The sequence below is a fragment of the Chlorocebus sabaeus genome, chromosome 19 (genome assembly GCF_047675955.1).
Source record: "Chlorocebus sabaeus isolate Y175 chromosome 19, mChlSab1.0.hap1, whole genome shotgun sequence".
Lineage (NCBI taxonomy): Eukaryota > Metazoa > Chordata > Mammalia > Primates > Cercopithecidae > Chlorocebus > Chlorocebus sabaeus.
This window is the reverse complement of record NC_132922.1, coordinates 865895-886101: the sequence shown is the minus strand read 5'-3', so window position 1 is coordinate 886101 and position 20207 is coordinate 865895. Positions and strand designations below refer to the sequence as shown.

At 55.2% G+C, this 20207-nt stretch overlaps 1 protein-coding gene across 3 annotated transcripts; it reads right to left on the bottom strand.

The window, feature by feature from the left end:
- Positions 1–3748: 3748 nt before the first annotated feature.
- ALG12 (ALG12 alpha-1,6-mannosyltransferase) lies at positions 3749–20201 on the bottom strand. Of its 3 annotated transcripts, XM_007976159.3 has the most exons (11): positions 20002–20186; positions 15185–15423; positions 14966–15098; positions 12746–12877; positions 12002–12175; positions 11441–11635; positions 10792–10895; positions 8980–9203; positions 4866–5035; positions 4709–4784; positions 3749–4591 (listed from the first exon to the last, which is right to left on the bottom strand). In XM_007976159.3, exons 2-11 carry the CDS (start codon positions 15344–15346, stop codon positions 4363–4365), a joined length of 1599 nt encoding a protein of 532 aa, XP_007974350.2. In that variant the 5' UTR covers positions 15347–15423; positions 20002–20186; the 3' UTR covers positions 3749–4362. The 3 variants fall into 3 exon arrangements, with proteins under 3 accessions (XP_007974350.2, XP_007974351.2, XP_007974353.2); XM_007976160.3 differs by lacking the exon at positions 12746–12877 and having other exon boundaries at positions 20002–20201; XM_007976162.3 differs by lacking the exons at positions 12746–12877; positions 14966–15098; positions 15185–15423; positions 20002–20186 and adding an exon at positions 12560–12738.
- Positions 20202–20207: the final 6 nt, after the last annotated feature.

The window sequence follows — 20207 nt, the reverse complement described above, 5'->3', positions numbered from 1 at the left end:
CCAGCACTTTGGAAGGCCAAGGCAGGTGGATTACTTGAGCCCAGGAGTTGGAGACTAGCCTGGGCAACACAGTGAGACTCCATCTCTAAAAAAAAAAACACCAAAAAATTAGTCTATGAAAAGACATTCAACTTCACTCATAAAAAAAATGATCAAGGCTGGGCGTGGTGGCTCACACCTGTAATCCCAGCACTCTGGGAGGCCGAGGTGGGTGGATCACATGGTCAGGAGTTTGAGACCGCCTGACCAATATGGTGAAATCCTGTCTCTACTAAAAATACAAAAAAATGAGCCAGACGTGGTGGTGCGCCCCTGTAGTCCCAGCTACTTGGGAGGTTAAGGCAGAGGAATCACTTGAGCCTGGGAGGCGGAGGTTGCAGTGAGCCAAGATCGCACTACTGCACTCCAGCCTGGGTGACAAAGCAAGACTCCGTCTCAAACAAAAAGAAAAAAAGAAAAATGACTGAAATAACACTGAACCACCACTCATCCCTCAGACTGGCCAATTAAAAAAACTTGGCCCTGTGGGGTTGCAAAATGGGACCACCCTGTGGAGGGAACGTGGCAATACCCAATGCAACCAATGCACAGTCACCCTGTGGCCCAGCGCTGCCACACGCAGGAATTCACCCTAAAGACACACCTCGAACAATCTGAAAGTACAAAGGCACTCGGTTATTCATGGCAGCATTATCTGAATTTACAAAATATCGGGAATAACCTGACCGACTATAGAGAGGACAGCAGCTAGGGAATTGCAGCCCATCACATGGCAGAGCGCCAGCCACGTGGTTCTAAAAGACAGTGAGGGAAATCCTTGCGTCGACACCATGGTTTCCAGGAGAGAGAGTTATGTGAAAAAAACAATGTGTGGCTGGAAGCTCACGCCTGTCATCCCAGCACTTTAGGAGGCCAAGGTAGGGGGATTGCTGGAACCTTGGAGTTCAAGACCATCCTGGGCAACATAGAGAGACCCCATCTCTACAACAAAAACTTAAAAAAAATTAGCTGGGCTTGGTGGCACACACCTGTAGTCCCAGCTACTCGGGAGGCTGAGGTGGGAGGATGGCTTGAGCCCAGGAGATGGAGGCTACAGTGAGCTATGATTGCACCACTGCACTCCAGCCTGGGTAACAGAGCAAGACCCTGTCTCTGAAACAAAACCAAAAAGCCAGAGTGCAGAAGAGCATATAAAGAATGCTCCGTCTGGGCTGGGCGCGATGGCTCAAGCCTGTAATCCCAGCACTTTGGGAGGCCGAGACAGGCGGATCACAAAGTCAGGAGATCGAGACCATCCTGGCTAACACAGTGAAACACCCGTCTCTACTAAAAAAATACAAAAAAACTAGCCGGGCGAGGTGGCGGGCGCCTGTAGTCCCAGCTACTCGGGAGGCTGAGGCAGGAGAATGGCGTGAACCCGGGGGGCAGAGCTTGCAGTGAGCTGAGATCCAGTCACTGCACTCCAGCCTTGGCGACAGAGCGAGACTCCGTCTCAAAAAAAAAAAAAAAGAATGCTCCATCTAAGAAAGAAGAATACATGTGTACATGTTCATCTTTACAAAATAAAACACGCGAGAAAACCAGGAGACAACTATGCTCAATACCAAACAGTGAGGAGGAGGTACGGGAGGGCTCCCTGCGTCTGTCTTTAGGGGCAGTTTTGACATCTAGAAGGATGGTCACACTCTACAAACCTAACAGGACAGGGCGTGGGGTGTGGTGGGAGGCACAAGACTGAAAGCAAACGGGAAGAATGAACCCAGCTGTATTTCCAATGAAGGAACCACAACACTGATGGTGGAGAAGCCTATCCAAGGAACTCATGAGCACAGCACTTACGGCACCCGCAGTTGGGGGCAGGGAGTGAACTCCACACAATCCCGACCTCTTCATGGTGGGTTTGTTTTTGCAATCCGGTGGCAAAGCTGCGCTGGAGCTCTTGAGCAGGCGTGCGCTGGACCCCCCAGCAGATGCCTGAGGACGCCGGACCCCCCAGCAGATGCCTGAGGATGCTGCTGCTGCTGGGAGCCAGGGTCCTCAGGGTGGAGATGGGGGCGGGGGAGAACCGTGCAAGGTGGGACAGAATCCGCGCACGGCTCTGCGCTGTTTCAGATCTGTACACGCATATTACATATGTATGTGTATGTCTGCATGTCAGCACGTCTGTTCTCCCTAGCTGTCCACAGAAAGGGCCTAAAGCTCAGGCACCCTGTGGCATCGAGCACACCTCGTGTCTAGATCCTGGTCTCTAACGCTGTTCCCCACCAAAGGGAGCCAAGCCCCAAAGAGCAATGGCGGAGGCCAGAGGCCCAAGAGGATACCCTGCCATGCCTGGTCATGAGGAGGTGCTCGAAGGAGAGGCGCGGCGCACAGGCAGAGCGTGGTAGGGTTCCCACTAGCAAATCTCGTACACTTTGAACACCAGGATAATTAAAGACAGGAGCAACTCACAGACCACTGAAGTCGGGAGGCAATCCCCATGTGGCCAGTGATAAAAGAGAACGAGCATGGATAACCACTGAATACCTGAGACACACAGATGAATGGATGGGGGAGGGAGCCCATGTCTGTGGGATGCTGGAGCCGGGAAGCCTGCTCTCCAGTCCTCACCATCTGGCCTCTGTGGGAGTCAGGAAGTGTCTGCATAGATGTTCGCCAGATGCAATGGGAAAACCAGGAGGCATCAGGTGGACAGGCAGCCCCAGGGTACCTGGGCCAACAGCCACAAGTTCTCAAAGAGCTCAGGAAGAAATCATGTCTTTATGCACGTGTGTGTACACGCATGTGTGGTGTGTGCATGCATGTGTGGTGTGTATGGGGGTGTGCACGTGTGTGGTGTGTATGCATGGTGTGTGCGTGTATGCATGGTACGTGTGCGTGTGTGGTGTATGCATGGTGTGTGCACGTGTGCACTGTGTGCGTGGATACGTGTGTGGTATGTATGATGTGCACGTGTGCATTTGTGTGCATGTGTGTGTGGTGTGTATGCATGGTGTGTGCATATGTGCATTGTGTGTGCATGTGTAGTGTGTATGCATGGTGTGTGAACCTGTGCACTGTGTGCATGTGTACGCATGGTGTGTGCACATGTGCAGTGTGTGCATGTGTGTGTAGTGTGTACGCATGTGTGCACATGTGCAGTGTGTGTGCATGCATGTGTAGTATGCATGGTGTGTGCACATGTGCATTGTGTGTGCATGTGTGGTGTGTACGCATGGTGTGCACCTGTGCACTGTATGTGTGCGTGTGTGTAGTGTGTATGCATGGTGTGTGCACATGTGCATTGTGTGTGCATGTGGTGTGTACACATGGTGTGTGAACCTGTGCACTGTATGCATGTGTAGTGTGTACGCATGGTGTGTGCACATGTGCAGTGTGTGTGCGTGTGGTATGTATGCATGGTGTGCACCTGTGCACTGTGTGAATGTGTGTAGTGTGTACGCATGGTGTGTGCACGTGTGCATTATATGTGTGCATGTGTGTGTAGTGTGTATGCATGGTGTGTGCACATGTGCATTGTGTGTGTGCATGTGTGTGTGGTATGTGTGCATATATGTGCAGCAGCACCTAGTCCCCTGTCTCCAGTGCCCAGCAGCATCACATGTACTTTGGAGCTTTATAAATGCACAGTCAGTGAAGCTGACAGCTCCAAGCTGTCCCTTTACCATAACACCTGGAATAGTCACCTGTGATAAGCTATCACATAGGAAACATTTTTAAAATTTCATTCTCATTATTTTCTGTAATCTTGAGAGGTTCCAATCAACATTTATTGTCTTATTCTTTTTCTCTCATTCCTTTCTGAATGTGTTTATCTCCTAAAATTTTATCTGTGATGGAGATGGGATGCCGGTGAATAAAAGTTGCAGTGGTGGCAGCAGGTCAGGGGGGCGGCAGGGGCCACCATGGTCTCCCCTGAGAGGGGGTGCTGTCTTAGGTGCCCCAAGAGGCCCTCTGGCAGCAGGCGTGGGGTGCTGCCAAACTACTGCTCCCCCCGGGTGGGCACGCCACGACACACGTGGCCTCCTGGCAGACAGGTGCCCAGGTGAGCCCGCTGCTCATTAGTCATGAATGGCACCCGGTCTGGATGACAGATGACTGTCGCCCACCAGCCCTGAGCAGGCCACCATCACCCTGGGCAGTGGTTCCCGGGGTGCCAACAAGACCTGGGCCCCTTGTTCTCTGGTGCTGCGAGCCCCAGGTGAGGCTGTGGAGGAGGCCCTGGCCCTGCTCTGGTGTCTGTGAGAGGCAGGTGCACAGTCCTTTGACTTGCTTGTCTGAATTGTCATAATTGTGCTGGAATTGTGCCAGAACACTCAGCTCCTGGAAGGCCTGTGGCTGCTGGGGGCTGCTTGGTCCCCCTCAGGACGGCCGGGGGAGCCTCTCCAGAAGCACCAGTTTTGTCTGCAGGTGGACGTTGAAGGGGGGCAGTTGGGTCAGGTTCAGACTCACACCTGTGGTGCCCACGATGCTGGCCAGGACCCAGTGTGTGTCCCTGTAGAGGGCCAGGAGCCCAGGGGCCGCCTCCATGAGGATGTGTGTGTACGCCAGCATGCCCGCCCCCGGCTGCACGTCCTCCCTCTTGTCATATCTGTGGGATGAGAGCCAGTGGTCCTGCCCAGGGCCCCAAATCGCCCCATCCCCCACCCCGGGTGCCAAGGGGCCCTCACATGGCTTCCAGGAGGGTCGTGCTATGTGTGAATCCTACCTCCAGGCACTGTTGACTTCGAGAAACCGAGACACGCCTGTCTGGGCGGCTGCCACGTCAATGTGCAGAAGGACGTCTAGGAAAACCAGGCCTGCCGTGAGAGCCCAGCCCTGCGGTCGGAGCCACGTGGTCCCCAGGCAGCGCCTCCAGTACCCACCTGTCTGGGGGGGCACCAGCTGGTGCAGCCTCTGCATCGCGACGCCACCCGGGTAGTTGAAATGCGACACGTACAGGGCCGTGGCTGAGTAGGCGGCATTCACTGCGAGGTGTCCGATCACAAGCAGAGACCCCACTTTGTACAGCCAAGACTTTTTATAGTTATTCAGCCTGAGAAAAGAATGGTTACACATCATAAGCAGAACGCGGTGACAATAAAGTTAATTTATCTACAAAACATAGTAGGAGCATAACCTGCTGTTCAACTTCTCCAAGTCATAACAAAGACTTCACCACCAAATAAACAGATTAACCGGTAAAAGTAGTTAAGATACTGCCTCAAGAATTGTCTGTGAAATTCTACTCAAGATGCCAAATTAAACTTTAGATTAGATTTTTTTTTTTTTCACTCTGTCCCCCAGGCTGGTGTGCATCGGCATAATCTCAGCTCACTGCAAGCTCCGCCTCCAAGGTTCACGCCATTCTCCTGCCTCAGTCTCCCAAGTAGCTGGGACTACAGGCACCTACCACCACGCCCAGCTAATTTTTTGTATTTTTAATAGAGATGGGGTTTCACCGTGTTAGCCAGGATGGTCTCCATCTCCTGACCTCGTGATCTGCCCGTCTCGGCCTCTCAAAGTGCTGAGATTACAGGCATAAGCCACCGCACCCGGCCTAGATGAGATTTTTTAAAATATATTTTCTTTTTTTTTGAGACAGAGTCTCACTGTGTCACCCAGACTGGAGTGCAGTGGCACGATCTCAGCTCACTGCAACCTCCGCCTGCCAGGTTCAAGTGATTCTCCTGCCTCAGCCGCCCGCCACCATACCCAGCTAATTTTTGTATGTTTAGTAGAGACAGGCTTTCACTATGTTGGCCAGGTTAGTCTTGAACTCCTGACCTCGTGATCTGCCTGCCTCAGCCTTCCAAAGTGCTGGGATGACAGGCATGAGCCACCACGCCCAGCCTAAAAATATATTTTCAAACAATCCCAAGTGACTGTGTAGGTCAGAGTGTCACCCGTGTGGCCAAGCCCACTTCCAGCAGGTGAGTGAGCTCTGTGGCACAGGGTGCCGCTAGTTCTCACAATCGACTGTGCCAATCTCAGGCTCCTACGGCAGAGTTAGCGGCTGCCAGAGACCGCGTGGCCCACGAAGATGAGGCTCCTTATTAGCTGTTCCTTAAGGGAAAAGCTTGCCAACCCTGGTCTAAACGCCATGAACCCCTGATCAAGACTCGCTCTCTTCCAAACCCACCAGGCTCCTCGGAGCCCTCTTCTCCGCACGCCCTGCCCTTTGCTATGGTTTGGATCTGCGTCCCCACCAAATCTCATGTCCAGCTGTGATCCCCAATGCTGGAGGTGGGGCCTGGTGGGAGGTGACTGGGCCATGGAGGTAGAGCCTTCAGGAATGGATTAGTGCCATCCCCTCCATGCTGTTCTCCTGATACTGAGTGAGTTCTCGAGATGTCTGCTTGTTTGAAAATGGGTGATGCCTCCCCTGTCCCTCTTCCTCCTGCTCTGGCCACACAAAACGTGCCTGCTTCCCTTTCGCCTTCCGCCATGATGGAAAGTTTCCCTAGTCCTCCCCGGAAGCTGAGCAGACACCAGCATCACGCTTCCTGTACAGCCTGCAGAACCGCCAGCCAATCCTGTGCGGCCCGCGGAACCGCCAGCCAATCCTGTGCGGCCTGCGGAACCACGAGCCAATGAAGCCTCCTCTTTATAAATTATCCGGTCTCAGGTGTTTGACAGCAGTGCGAGAGCAGACTAGTGCACCCGTGAACAAACTCTGGGGCCGTTCCTGAGCTCGAGGCCGCTCCTAGGATGACCTCAGCCTCCTAAGTGCCTGCCCCAAAGAGCTCAGCACTGCCAGGGCATTCGCCCTTTGTTCCCGCCCAGAGCCGGAGCGGGCAGTCACTGCGGAAAGCTCGCACCCCCAGGACTGTGGCAAGGCCCTGGGCCCTGACGCCAGGGGGGACGGCCTGCTCTTGCTCCCAGGGTGACCGGGCTGAGGACCTGACTTCGGAGGGGGCCTTGCTCTACCCTGCACCCCCTCATTTAGACGCCCCAAGTTTGTCCTCCTCTGGATAAGGCCGACTGGCACAGCGGGGGCCCTTGCATGGAGCAGCCCTCACGCCCAGCACACCAGGCCTCAGACACTCCTGCCTTTGGTTTCAGCAGAGCTGGGTCCAGTTCACACTGGATCTTCTTCCCTGCTGGAAAAGTCACCAAATACAATCCATCTGCGCCACTCTCCCCGTCTTTCCCACCCTCTTTTCCATGACTCGGGCTGGAGTCTGCTCCCCCTTTAGCCCTGAGCCGACCCCTTGGACTAGAGGGAGCCAAAGGCACAGAAAAGCAGAGGCAGAGCTCCCAGGAGCCCCCACTGAGGCACGGCTACAGCAGCTGGAGAAGCCCCCAACCCAGCACGGCCACGGCAGCCAGAGGAGCTCCCAGGGGCCCCATGGAGGCATGGCCACAGCAGCTGGAGGAGCCCCCCAGCCTGGGCACGGCCATGCAGCCAGAGGAACCCCCAGTGAGGAACAGCCATGGCAGCTGGAGGAGCTCCCAGGGGCTCCACGGAGGCATGGCCACGGCAGCTGGAGGAACCCCTAGCGAGGAACAGTCACAGCAGCCAGAGGAGCTCCCAGGCCCAAGGGCAGTGCAGAGCAGTGGGAGCTGAGGGGCACCAGCCCGTCCCCTGTAACAGGTGTCACCGGAAAGCACCTGACCGCTGCCTGGGATCAGGGACTGTGCTGTGGGACGTCCTCTCCAGCCAGAGTGGGCACCTCTCAGCACCTCAGGCCCCAGCCCTCCTGGCCTGCAGCCCTGCCACCCCTCCATGTCCAGTGTGGCCTGAGTTGGCCTTCTGTTCGCATCAAGGCAGCAAGCTCTGAATGGGCACAGAGCTGGCCAGCCTGAGCCCCGGGTCCTTCCCCAGCACCCACAGGGCCCAGCACTGATGGACTCTCCTGGCTCCCTGAGGCTTGCGACACTGAGTGGCAGCTGCACTCAGACCACCCCACCCTCAGCCCAGGCAGTGCCCTCCCCAGGCCCTGGCAGGCTCCCAGCTCCACCTCCATCACCTGCTGCCTTCAGTCCCTCCTCCCAGGAAGCCTGCCCACCCTCCACAGGACCCCGAGCCTGGGCCACAATGGGCCCTCTGCACCCAGCCACAGGTACCTCCCTGACCATCCCCCTCTTCCAGCCAGATGACCTGCCTTGACCAATGCCCTCAACCCTGAGGCCCTGTCAGGATGGCCATGAACGTCCTTCCTCCACCTAACCTGTCGCCCTCAGAGCCTCCCAGGCCTGGCCGCCCCTGCCCTCTGCCATCGCTACCTGTGTGAGTGTCCCTCCCCTGTGACAGAGATGGGGACTGCTGGTGCATCACCATATGTGGACCAGTCACCAAATTAACACAAGACAGAGACCACCTGAGCAAAGCCCTCTGTCAGCAGGTCGCCAGGCCGGCCCATCCCATGCAGACCTCAGGGAGGAGAGAGGACTGGGGCCACCCTCTTCTGACATAAGCACCTAATTCAACACGCCCTGTGTTTATCTTCAAAAATAGCTGGCCGGGCGCGGTGGCTCAAGCCTGTGATCCCAGCACTTTGGGAGGCCGAGACGGGCGGATCACGAGGTCAGGACATCGAGACCATCCTGGCTAACACGGTGAAACCCCGTCTCTACTAAAAATACAAAACACTAGCCGGGCGACGTGGCGGCACCTGTAGTCCCAGCTACTCCGGAGGCTGAGGCAGGAGAATGGTGTGAACCCGGGAGGCGGAGCTTGCAGTGAGCTGAGATCCGGCCACTGCACTCCAGCCCGGGCGACAGAGCGAGACTCCGTCTCAAAAAAAAAAAAAAAAAAAAAAATTGCCCCGGTGGCTCACACCTGTAATCCCAGCACTTTAGGAGGCAGGAGGATGGCTTGACTCCCCAGGAGTTGAGGGGTGCAGTGAGCCATGATCACACTGCTGCACTCCAGCCTGGGTGACAGAGCAAGACCCTGTTTCAAAACTTAAACACACACATACACCCCACACACAGTAAATCAGTGAACCTGTTTCCAATGAAACTAAAAATGCGTGTCACAAAAAGAGTGCTCACAGGTAGGAGCAGCCTCTGGCCGCTGTGATGTTGAGAGCAGGGAAGGCATAGATGATGAAGCGAAGCTCCTTGTGCGGCAGGAGGGAGTAGAGCGCCATGAAGCCCAGTGCCAGCACCGTCAGTGCGTGAGTCCTTCTGTCCACCAAGCCCAGGGGGACGAAGAGCAGGCTGCAGCCCAGGCCGCGGGGCAGGGCTGAGTAGAAGTACCACAGCAGTGGGGAGGTCTGCGGGCTGGGTTAAGGAGGCCATGCACCTGTCCACACATGAGCCCGTGGGCTGGGTGGTGGGGTGAAGGCAGAGAAGATGCCTGAAGACAGTTGTGCTGAGAGACGCAGCCTGGGCCATGGCTCGCGTGCACAGACACCACTCAGGCCCCAGGCCCCTTCCTAAAAGACACACCCAGGCCACGGCGCGGGTGCACACATACCACTTGGGCTTCGGGCCCCCTCCAGGCAGGACCAAGGCAGAAAGGGCCGCAGGATGTTCGGTCTCTGCACCCTTTTCTTCACTGTTAAAAACAGATGGTCAGCCAGGCACAGTGGCTCACGTCTATAATCCCAGCACTCTGGGAGGCCGAGGTGGGCGGATCACGAGGTCAAGAGATCGAGACCATCCTGGCCAACATGGTGAAATCCCGTCTCCGATACAAATACAAAAATTAGCTGGGCGTGGTGGCAAGTGCCTGTAATCCCAGCTACTCAGGAGGCTGAGGCAGGAGAATCACTTGAACCAGGGGGTTGGAGGTTGCAGTGAGCCGAGATCGTGCCATTGCACTCCAACCTGGCAACAGGGTGAGATTCTGTCTCAAACAAACAAACAAACAAAAACAGAGGGTCACAGGTGACACACGTGTTGGGGATTTGTTATGCTATTCCATCTACGTGTGTACATTTGACATATTTCCTAAGAAAGTGCTTTTTAGGCCGGGCGAGGTGGCTCAAGCCTGTAATCCCAGCACTTTGGGAGGCCGAGACGGGCGGATCACGAGGTCAGGAGATCGAGACCATCCTGGCTAACACGGTGAAACCCCGTCTCTACTAAAAATACAAAAAACTAGCCGGGCGAGGTGGCGGGCGCCTGTAGTCCCAGCTACTCGGGAGGCTGAGGCAGGAGAATGGCGTAAACCCGGGAGGCGGAGCTTGCAGTGAGCTGAGATCCGGCCACTGCAGTCCAGCCCGGGATACAGAGCAAGACTCCGTCTCAAAAAAAAAAAAAAAAAAAGAAAGTGCTTTTTAAATGCAGATTGTCCGGGCCAGGTGTGGTGGTTCACACCTGTAATCCCAGCACTTTGGGAGGCTGAGGTGGGCAGATCACTTGAGGTCAGAAGTTCAAGACCAGCCTGACCAACATGGTAAAACCCCATCTCTACTAAAAATACAAAAATTAGCCAGGCATGCTGGCGCATGCCTATAGTCCCAGCTACTCGTGAGGCTGAGGCAGGAGAATTGCTTGAACCAGGGAGGCAGAGGCTGCAGTGAGCTGAGATCACACCACTGTACTCCAGCCTGGGCGACAGAGCCAGACTCGGTCTCAAAAAAAAAAAAAAAAAAAAGGCAGATTGTCCAAGGAGCAGAAGAGAGGCTGGGTTAATCTGGGGCGGGGCTGTTTCCACAGGACTGAGAGAGGGCAGCCGGGACCTCACCACCCATGGTCAGCATTTCCCAGGAGCAAGTGGGAGGGAGGGGCTCCATCCTGACCCTGCGGCCAGGCTGCACAGAAGGGAGAAGCAGCTGCTTCCACCACGCAAGGAGGCCCAGGAGGTGTGGCTGGGGGTCCCACCCATCGCCCTCCTGCACGGACACTGAAGGATACCCCCCAGTTGGCGCTTTTGTTCAGGACAGTGTTGTACCAAAACACCTTTCCTTCTGGCCACGTGAGCTGCCGCCAAAAATAAGAGTCCACGGCAACCGTCAGTCCTGATAAAATAAAATAGAGTTTCTTACTCGCAAACACAGCCATCAGTAAACATCCCGCCACAGTGCAGCCCCCATCACTACAGAAACTACAAGCTGCTTTCAGAGCAAAGAGGTTGGGCTGGGTGGGAAGATTGCTGGAGCTTAGGAGTTGGAGGTTGCAATGGACCACGATCACGCCACTGCACTCCATCCTGGGTGACAGAGCAAGCTATCTCTAAAACAAAAAAAAAGAAAAAAGACGCCAGCTGTGCTGAGGACACCACTGCCCAGAACCACCGCCTGGCACAGGGACAAGCCACCCTCTGCTCTTGTGGCCTCCCCCAGCCCAAGGACAAGGCACAGACCAGTGAACAGGGCCTCCCAAGGTGCAGGATGGGGCCCCCTGGAGACCCCGGGCAGGAGGCTTAGGACTGAAATGTTTCAACACTGCTAAAGTTAGAGTCATTTTATTTCATGGGGATGAAAACGTCCCAAATTTCTCTTGACCTTTGTAAAACAAGGTAAAACAAAATCCAATTAGAAGCATCCCGCAGCGACTGACTTACCTAAACAGAGGATCCCCGCCGGGATGGCGTGGCGAAGGGCTCTGACTACAGAAATCTTTCGGTTGCCCAAGGCCAGCAGCAGCAGGAGGCCCAGGAACAGGCACAGCTCTGCCCTGAACACGATGATGGTGAAGGCTGACAGCCAGATGAAGCGGGCCCACTCGTGCCGCAGCCAGGCTGCCAGGGCCAGCAGGACTGCAAGACAGCGTGGGAGGGTGCCCATCAGACACAGGGCCCACCTGGCCCAGAAAACACTCTGGGAAGTGAAGGGACCTTGCTCTAACCAGCAGCTGTTCCTTTTCTTATCATAAAAGTCACACAAATATCCCAGAAAACAAACTGCTCAGAGCCGGCCCCCCGCACCCACGCTGTTGGCTAGGAAGTGCATCCCAACCCAGCAGGGAAAACAAAGAGCCCGGTTTCAGGTCACGGACCATCCTGAGGAGCCCAGCGGGAAGTGGCCATCACAAAGGAGGCGCTGTCATCAGCCGGGGAGCCCCTGACTCAGAGGAGCCCCTGCCCGGCACCGTGGGTGTGCAGGCACGGCCGGCAGCTACGTACCTACGGGCAGGGCCAGCACGTTGGGCAGTGTCCGCGTGCAGTAGAACATCAGGTGGAACTGCACGGCCGTCACCCAGCAGAACATGGTGGCCACCATGGCCCCAAACTGCCGTCTCACTTCCTTTTGTAACGTCCAGAGTCCAAAAATCACACCGAGTCCGAGCACTCCTCTAACTAAACAAAGACAGTGACAGCACGTGAGCCTGTAGTGGCGGAGCATCCAGTGGGTCCTCCTACGTGGATCCTTCTACACATATCTTTCTATATGGATTTTTCTATGTTGCTGCAACGCCAGCTGACGGCCATGTCAGGCAAAGCAGCCTTGAGGGCATCGTCTCCATGTCTAAAACAGACGTCTGGCCCCAGGCCCCCTGCGCTCCTGTCAGGAACTGAAACGCCCAAGCCTGGTCCACGAGGGCTCTCGCGGGGGCTGCTCTCTGAAGCATGAGGGAGGACACGGAACTTGGGGGTGCTACAAGCTGAGCCCCACTCTAAACCAGAGACCCCATCGGGCTGTGGCATCTCCAGGGGCAATGTTTGCAAGGGCCGGGCTCAGACCTTGCTCTAACCAGCAGCCGTGAGGAGGTGGGACGTGGCGGGAACACAGGCTTCCAGGCAGGAAGGGGGTCAGGACCCCTCTCCCCATTCAACAGCGGGAGCCACCTCTGGGCTGGCGGTCTGATGAGGAGGCGGTGAGGGGGCAGGTGTGCCCAGGACAGTACCCAGCCGACCACACATCCTCACCGTGGACTGGCCTGTCAGCCGCTGGCAAGAGAGGCTGAAAACAGGAAGAAAAATGAACTTCTGGGTATCTCTCGCCACCTTTCCGGAAGGGACTTCGAAGCTCCCATGTGAGAGGCAACTGGGTCCAGGCAGCTGTGGGGGCCAACAGGCAGAGATACGCAGGCATTGCAAGGGGGCCACAGACGTCTGAGTGCTGGACCTGCTGTTCCCACAACACCCCGTATGCACACCGGGCATTTTCTTTTCACTGATTGCTGGATTCGGACTGCAAATGTCTTTTTTTTTTTTTTTTTCTTTTTTCTTTTTAAGGACAGAGCTTCCTTCTGTTGCTCAGGCTGGACTGCAGTGGCACAATCTCGGCTCACTGCAACCTCTGCCTTCCGGGTTCAAGCAATTCTGCTACCTCAGCCTCCCAAGTAGCTGGGATTACAGGCACACGCTGCCATGCCCAGCTAATTTTTGTATTTTTAGTAGAGACAAAGTTTCCCCATGTTGGCCAGGATGGTCTCAAACTCCTGACCTCAGGTGATCCCCCCGCCTCGGCCTCCCAAAGTTCTGGGATTACAGGCGTGAGTCACCTCGTCTGGCCTGAATGTCTCAACAGGACATTTTTCACTGCTACCAGGAGTGGGTCTGGCTCCAGCTGCTGCATTTTTGGTGCTGGAATTCCCCCTGGGCTTTTAAATAATTCACAGACCCCGGCAAAGCCCCACTTCCCCTTTTTCCCATCAGGTCCATCCCCTGTATCTCTTCTCTTGGTTTTCCATCTTCCCAAATGCCCAACAATCTCAATCCCGTGCCCAACAAGGGCAGCTTCAGCTCCAGGATCAGCCTCGGCCCCAGGATCAGCCTCGGCCCCAGGATCAGCCTCGGCCCCAGGATGACCTTCAGTCCCAGGATGATGTGCTCTTCATCCAGAGAGGAAGGATTTTGGCCTGTGGCAGGGGCTGGCCAGGGGGGCACTAGCAATTCCAGGTCATCTTAGTGGGATCAGGAAGGACCCAGGGTGGGCTCCCATTCACTGGCTGAAGCTGCAGCCCTCCGAGTTTCTGTCCAGCCGGAGTCTGCCCAGCTCTGCCCAACCTCCCGGCCTCTTGCTGCCACCCCTGGAATACGCAGAAGCTTCCAGGGGAATGTGGACTCAGCCGTGGGACTTCCTTTCCCTGGCTCATGGCCCCCCAACTCCTCCCCATCTGGGGCTCCCTGACGCCTCCACAGGACACGCACGGCTTGTCCAGCTGTCCCCATGCCATGGTGGGTTTCCGTTCCCAATCTGCCCTTCAAGAAGCAGAACTGCTGCTTCCCTAGGAATGTGCTCCTTCCCCAGGAATGTGCTGCTGCTTAACGCTCTCCATGCAGGCTGGACAGACTCACCGGAAGCATGTCTGGGTATTAAAAGCAATAAAAACGTACTGAAATGAAAAAGTGGTGATTGCTGACTTTAAAAACTCAGGTTGTGTGACTGGACATGGTAGCTCACGCCTGTAATCCCAGCACTGTGGGAGGCTGAGGTGGGACGATCACTTGAGCCCAGGAGTTCAGTGAGCTATGATTGCACCACTGCACTCCAGACTCCAGCCTGGGTGACACAGCAAGGCCCTGTCTCAAAAAAAAAAAAAAAAAAAATCGGTTTTCAGAACAATATGTAATATGTACAAAATGTTCTAAAATTGTTTTTTTTTTAGTCCTCATGTGGGCACAGAGAAAGACCCAGGATTTGCACACAGGCCCTGCAGTGGTGGCCTCTGGGAATGTGAGGTTTCTGTTTGTAACGTTCCCCAAGGCAAATGGTGCTGTTTCTGTAGGAATAAAGGCTGTTGACCCCATTGGGGTTCGCCAGGTGAGGCGGGAGCAGCAGGCTCAGGTGGCGAGAGCTGCGTCACAGACAGACGGCATTTCTCTTGTACCTGCCCTGGGGAGTGAGTGCCGTCATCCCTCATTTCCCAGTCAAGAGTGTGGAGGCACAGAGGGGCTGGCTCAGATGTCCCAGCCTGACCTGAGTGCCTGCTCTGAGCCGCCATGCCACGGTGATCGAGGGCAGGCAAGACTGTAACAGACAGCGTTCCTGGGCGGGGGGACCGCGGCCTCGCTGAGGTCACCCAATGACACCACAATCCCTCACTCCCTCCTCCTTTGTTGAAGACTCCCTTACCTACTAGCTGAGAGTAAAACCTGCACCATGGTCTTCACTCCCTCCTCCTTTGTTGAAGACCCCCTTACCTATTAGCTGAGAGTAAAACTTGGACATTTCTAACAGCGAAAGCACATAAACCGCAGGGCTGGAGAATGCCGCGATCACCACTGGCCCGAGGAACGTCCTGGGGACGACTCCGGGGAACTCGAGATGGTCGTACTGCGAGGAGAAGGGCAGGTCAGTGCACCGGGGCCCTGCCAGCTGGTAACATGAGGTTTTCCCCAAGGACAGCAGGGGCCCCTCACCTGTTCCAGGTCTCGCCAGTGGTACAGCAGGTCATGTGTGGCCTGCAGGTTGAAGCTCTCCTCCACTTTGGTGTAGGGACAGGTGACCAGGTGGACAGTGGCTACGGCCACCAGCAACCCCAGCAGCAGGGGACGCCTGCCTGATGACCCCTTTCCAGCCATTCCAGGCTTTCAGCTTCACGTACCTTCACAGGGCAGGGTGCGAGACACCAGCCGTTAGTACTGCCACTCCATGCATGCTGGAAAAGTGAAAACAGATTCCTGAGTTTTGAAAGTCATGCTTGTGCTGGTCTGTGAGATCTGGGTAAAGAGTTAGCAGGAATTCTCTGAACTACTGTCTTAGTTGCACTACCACAAATCTGAAAATGCATAAAGATGGAAAGTTCGGGGAAAAAAATCACACTTGAGAAGCTTTCATATTGCAACCAGTGATCTGACACTTTCAGCTCTGTGAATGTTTTTTTGGGGAGAAGGACCTCAGCAGCAGAACTCTGAGTCCGAGCAGGCCTGGGCCACCAGCGCAATGGAGGTTGGTAAATGGCCCCTGCCCTCCAGTCTAAATCAGGCAGGAGAGTCAGCAAAACCCAGGCTCGGCCCCGAGGGAACTGGCTGAGGAAGACGGAACGGGAGGCTGACGGGGGCTGGTTAGCTGGGTGGGAGGCACAAAGCTGGAGGGTGGCGGATGGGGGACCCAGGGGGGTAGGAGGCTGAACACAGTACAGCTGCCAGGACACAGGGCTCAAGTGGTCAGCAAAGCCCCTACTCCCAGGAATGGTGGGATGCGGCTGTGGATGCCTGCGCCGAACCCCACCCTGGGGGCTGGGAGAAGCCATGGTCGGCTTTCCCAAAGGTGGCACCACACCGGCCATGAGCCTGTGTGTGAGCCTGGGGAGACTGGCAATGGGTCTCCCAAATACTAACAGGACAACTGCAGGGGCCCGTGGCACGCAGCTTCCTGAGAGGCCAGCAACACGTCCAGCTGCTACACGTGAAAGGCCAAGGGAGGGAAGCGGGCAAATTCTTCATGTTTCTGGATTCTTTTAAAACACGTTTGATTTTATTCAGTCCAAACCAGAAGAGCCAGAAGCAAAGGGAGAGACAGCTCCAGCGCTTACCGTTTGTTAAAACTACTTTAAAAAAACTTTTTTTTTTTAAGAGACAGCGTCTTACTCTGTCTCCCAAGCTGGAGTGCAGTGGCGTGATCGTGGCTCACTGCAGCCTCAGACTCCTGGGATCCTTTTGCCCCAGCCTCCTGAGTAGTTGCAGCTACAGGTGTGGGTCACCACACTCAGCTAAGTTTTCTTATTTTTTATAAAGACAGGGTCTTGCTTTGTAGCCCAGGCTGGTATGGAATTCCTGGCTTCAAGCAATCTTCCCACCTTGGCCTCCTGAAGTGTTGGGATTACAGGCATGGGCCACCGTTCCCAGCCAAAACTACCTTTAGATCAAATGGAGACTTAAGAAGTCTACAATGATGGCAACCAAAAGAAAATCTGTAGATTAGAAGGAAGAGGAACCCTATTTGATATGGTGGGCAGGGAGTGGACAGAAAGAGAAAAGAAAGTTTTAATAATTTTACAATGACTAAAATGGTATGCAGTTCTTTCCTTTGCCAAATATAAAAACCTGGGGCCAGGTGCGGTGGCTCATTCCTGTAATCCCAGCACTTTGGGAGGCTGAGGTGGGCAGATCACGAGGTCAGGAGATCGAGACCATCCTGGCCAACATGGTGAAACTCTGTCTCTACTAAAAATACGAAAATTAGCTGAGCGTGGTAGCGCGTGCCTATAATCCCAGCTACTCTGGAGGCTGAGGCAGGAGAATCGCTTGAGTCCGGGAGGCAGAGGCTGCACTGAGCCAAGATTGTGCCACTGATATCCAGTCTGGGCCACAGAGCAGGACCCTGCCTCAGAAATAAAAAAGAAAATAAATTAATAATAAAAAACTTTAAAAAATAAACTTGGTATCAAACAAAGAGAAAGGCTGAAGAACTAGGTTAGGAGTCACTGTCCACCAGATGAAGGAGCACCACTCAGCTGTCTCCCACTTGCTAAGACACAAGCTTTATGACGGTGGGGGGTTTTTGATGCTGGATTATTTTTCCCACCAGTGCAGCCTCAGCACTGCACTGGTGGGAAAGAGGCCAGCCTCTGTGGCCTGAAGGCTGCCTCTCTGCCACCTCCCCTGCTGGACTCATCCTGTGGGCAGGGCTTGTTTGGTGGACTCACTGCTGAATCAGCAGAGCCTGCCGCACAGTAGGCACTCAACAAGGCTGCCGAAGAAGAAATAGGTAAAAACTCTTACACAGGGATCTCATCACACCAGCTCACGTGCTTATTAAAAATATGTTCCAGCAGCCGGGAGCGGTGGCTCATTCCTGTAATCCCAGCACTTTGGGAGGCCGAGGCAGGTGGATCACAAGGTCAGGAGATCGAGACCATCCTGGCTAACATGGTGAAACCCCGTCTCTACTAAAAATACAAAAAATTAGCCAGGCGTGGTGGCGGGCGCCTGTGGTCCCAGCTACTCGGGAGGCTGAGGCAGGAGTATCGCTTGAACCTGGGAGGCAGAGGTTGTAGTAAGCGGAGATTGCACCACTGCACTCCAGCCTGGCGACTGAGTGAGACTCCATCTCAAACAAAAAATATGTTCGTGCTTTGATTTCAACTTTCGAAGGCATGAGAAGACCAAGGGTGAGTCCAGATTCTCTGCCAGAAGCATGGAAAGACCAAGTCGACACTAGCAAGCGTGAAAACCATGACCAACCCCCCACTGGGCGAGGGTGAGTGGACGCTGTCCTGCACTAGTCCACTCTGCTCGGCAGCTGGTCAGCAGCTGTGGCTAATCTAAGTGACAGGTGCCTCGGGAGCACCTACAGGTTAAAACAGGCCCAGGCCATGACATTTTATTTTTTATTTATTTTTCTACTTTTTGTGAGACGGAGTCTCGCTCTATTGCCCAGGCTGGAGTGCAGTGGCGCGATTTCAGCTCACTGCAAGCTCTGCTTCCCGGGTTCACGCCATTCTCCTGCCTCAGCCTCCTGAGTAGCTGGGACTACAGGCGCACACTACCATGCCTGGCTAATTTTTTTGTATTTTTTAGTAGAGACAGGGTTTCACCGTGTTAGCCAGGATGGTCACGATCTCCTGACCTAGTGATCCGCCCACCTCGGCCTCCCAAAGTGCTGGGATTACAGGTGTGAGCCACCGCGCCCAGCTGGCTGTGACACTTTAAAACGGTGGTTTACAGAACAATGGCATTTCAGATTAGGGAATGACCTGCAATGGCTCTCTTGCCCCATCAATCCAGATTTTAAGGCCTCTACTGAAGTTGGTCAAATCAGGCCAGGCATGGTGGCTCACACCTGTAATCCTAGCACTTTGGGAGGCTGAGGCAGGCGGATTGCTTGAGGTCAGGAGTTCGAGACCAGCCTGGCCAACATGGTGAAACCCTGTCTCTACTAAAAATACAAAAATTAGCCGGGCCTGGTGGTGGGTGCCTGTAATCCGAGCTACTTAGGAGGCTGAGGCAGGAGAATCACTGGAACCTGGGAGGCAGAGGTTGCAGTGAGCCGAGATTGCACCACTGCACTCCAGCCTGGGTGGCAGAGTGAGGCTCCATCTCAAAAAAAAAAAAAGAAGAAAGAAAAGAAAAGAAATTGGTCAAATCAGATGTTACCTTTTTTTTTTTTTTTAATTGAGACGGAGTTTCACTCTTGTTGCCCAGGCTGGAGTGCAGTGTCATGATCTCGTTCAATGCAACCTCCACTTTCTGGCTTCAAGTGATTCTCCTGCCTCAGCCTCCTAAGTAGCTCGGATTACAGGCATGTGCCACCATGCCCGGCTAATTTTTGTATTTTTTTAGTAGAGACAGGGTTTCACCACATTGGCCAGGCTGGTCTCGAACTCCTAACCTCAGGTGATCCGGCCACCTTAGCCTCCCAAATTGCTGGCATTACAGGCATGAGCCACTGCGCCCGGCCCAGATGTTACTATTACTAATAATAATCATTAGCCTCTCAGCAGGAAACACAAATGATCTGATGCAAATCACAGCTGCTGCCCATCAAAGACCAGAAAAAGCCATGTTATCTGCACTCCTTCCTTCCAGACAGGAGTTCTGTGAAATCCAGACACTGCACATTTCCCCTAATTTAAACCAGGGGTTCCTGAACATTAGCGAGTGTTCATCACCTCAAGCGCCTGTAGAAATGCAGATCCCCAGCCCCCAAAGACACTGAGTGGACCCCAGCCCCAGGTGGAAAGTCCAGCCCCCAGGTGAAAAACCCATCCCCCAGGTGGGAGGTCCAGCCCCAGGTGAGAGGTCCAGCCTCCGGGTGAGAGGTCCGATCCCCGGGTGAGAGGTCCAGCCCCAGGTGGGGAGCCCGACCCCAGGTGAGGGGTCCAGCCCCAGGTGAGAGGTCCAGCCTCCGGGTGAGAGGTCCGGCCTCCGGGTGAGGGGTCCAGTCCCAGGTGAGGGGTCCAGCCCCCAGGTGACAAGTCCAGCTCCAGGTGAGAGGCCCGGCCCCCAGGTAACAGGTCCAGCCCCAGGTGAGAAGCCCGGCCTCAGGTGAGGGGTCCAGCCCCAGGTGAGAGGTCCAGCCTCCGGGTGAGAGGTCCGGCCCCAGGTGGGGAGCCCAGCCCCCGGTGAGGGGTGCAGCCCCAGGTAAGGAGCACCGGGCTGTGACGCGTGGACATACGCGGTGAGGTCTCAGGAATCCAACGCCAGCGCCACCTCGGGTCGCGCCCCCGCCCGCCTCCTCCCTGGTCTCGCTGCGCGCCCGCCTGAGGGCCCCGGTCGCGGCAGCGCGCACTGACCTCCGCAGCTCCCGGCGGCGTCTTTCGGAACGCGGCTGCCTAGGCCGGCCTGGGCAGGAAGCGGGACGGCGGAAACAGAACAGAGCGAAGCCTTTGCCCGAATCTAAAGTGGCCACCGCAACGCCTGCCGCTGCGGCCGCGAGGACCCTCTGTGCCCCAAGTAAACATGGCCGCCGCGGGCTGCGCGCAAGGGGCGGGGCGCGGGA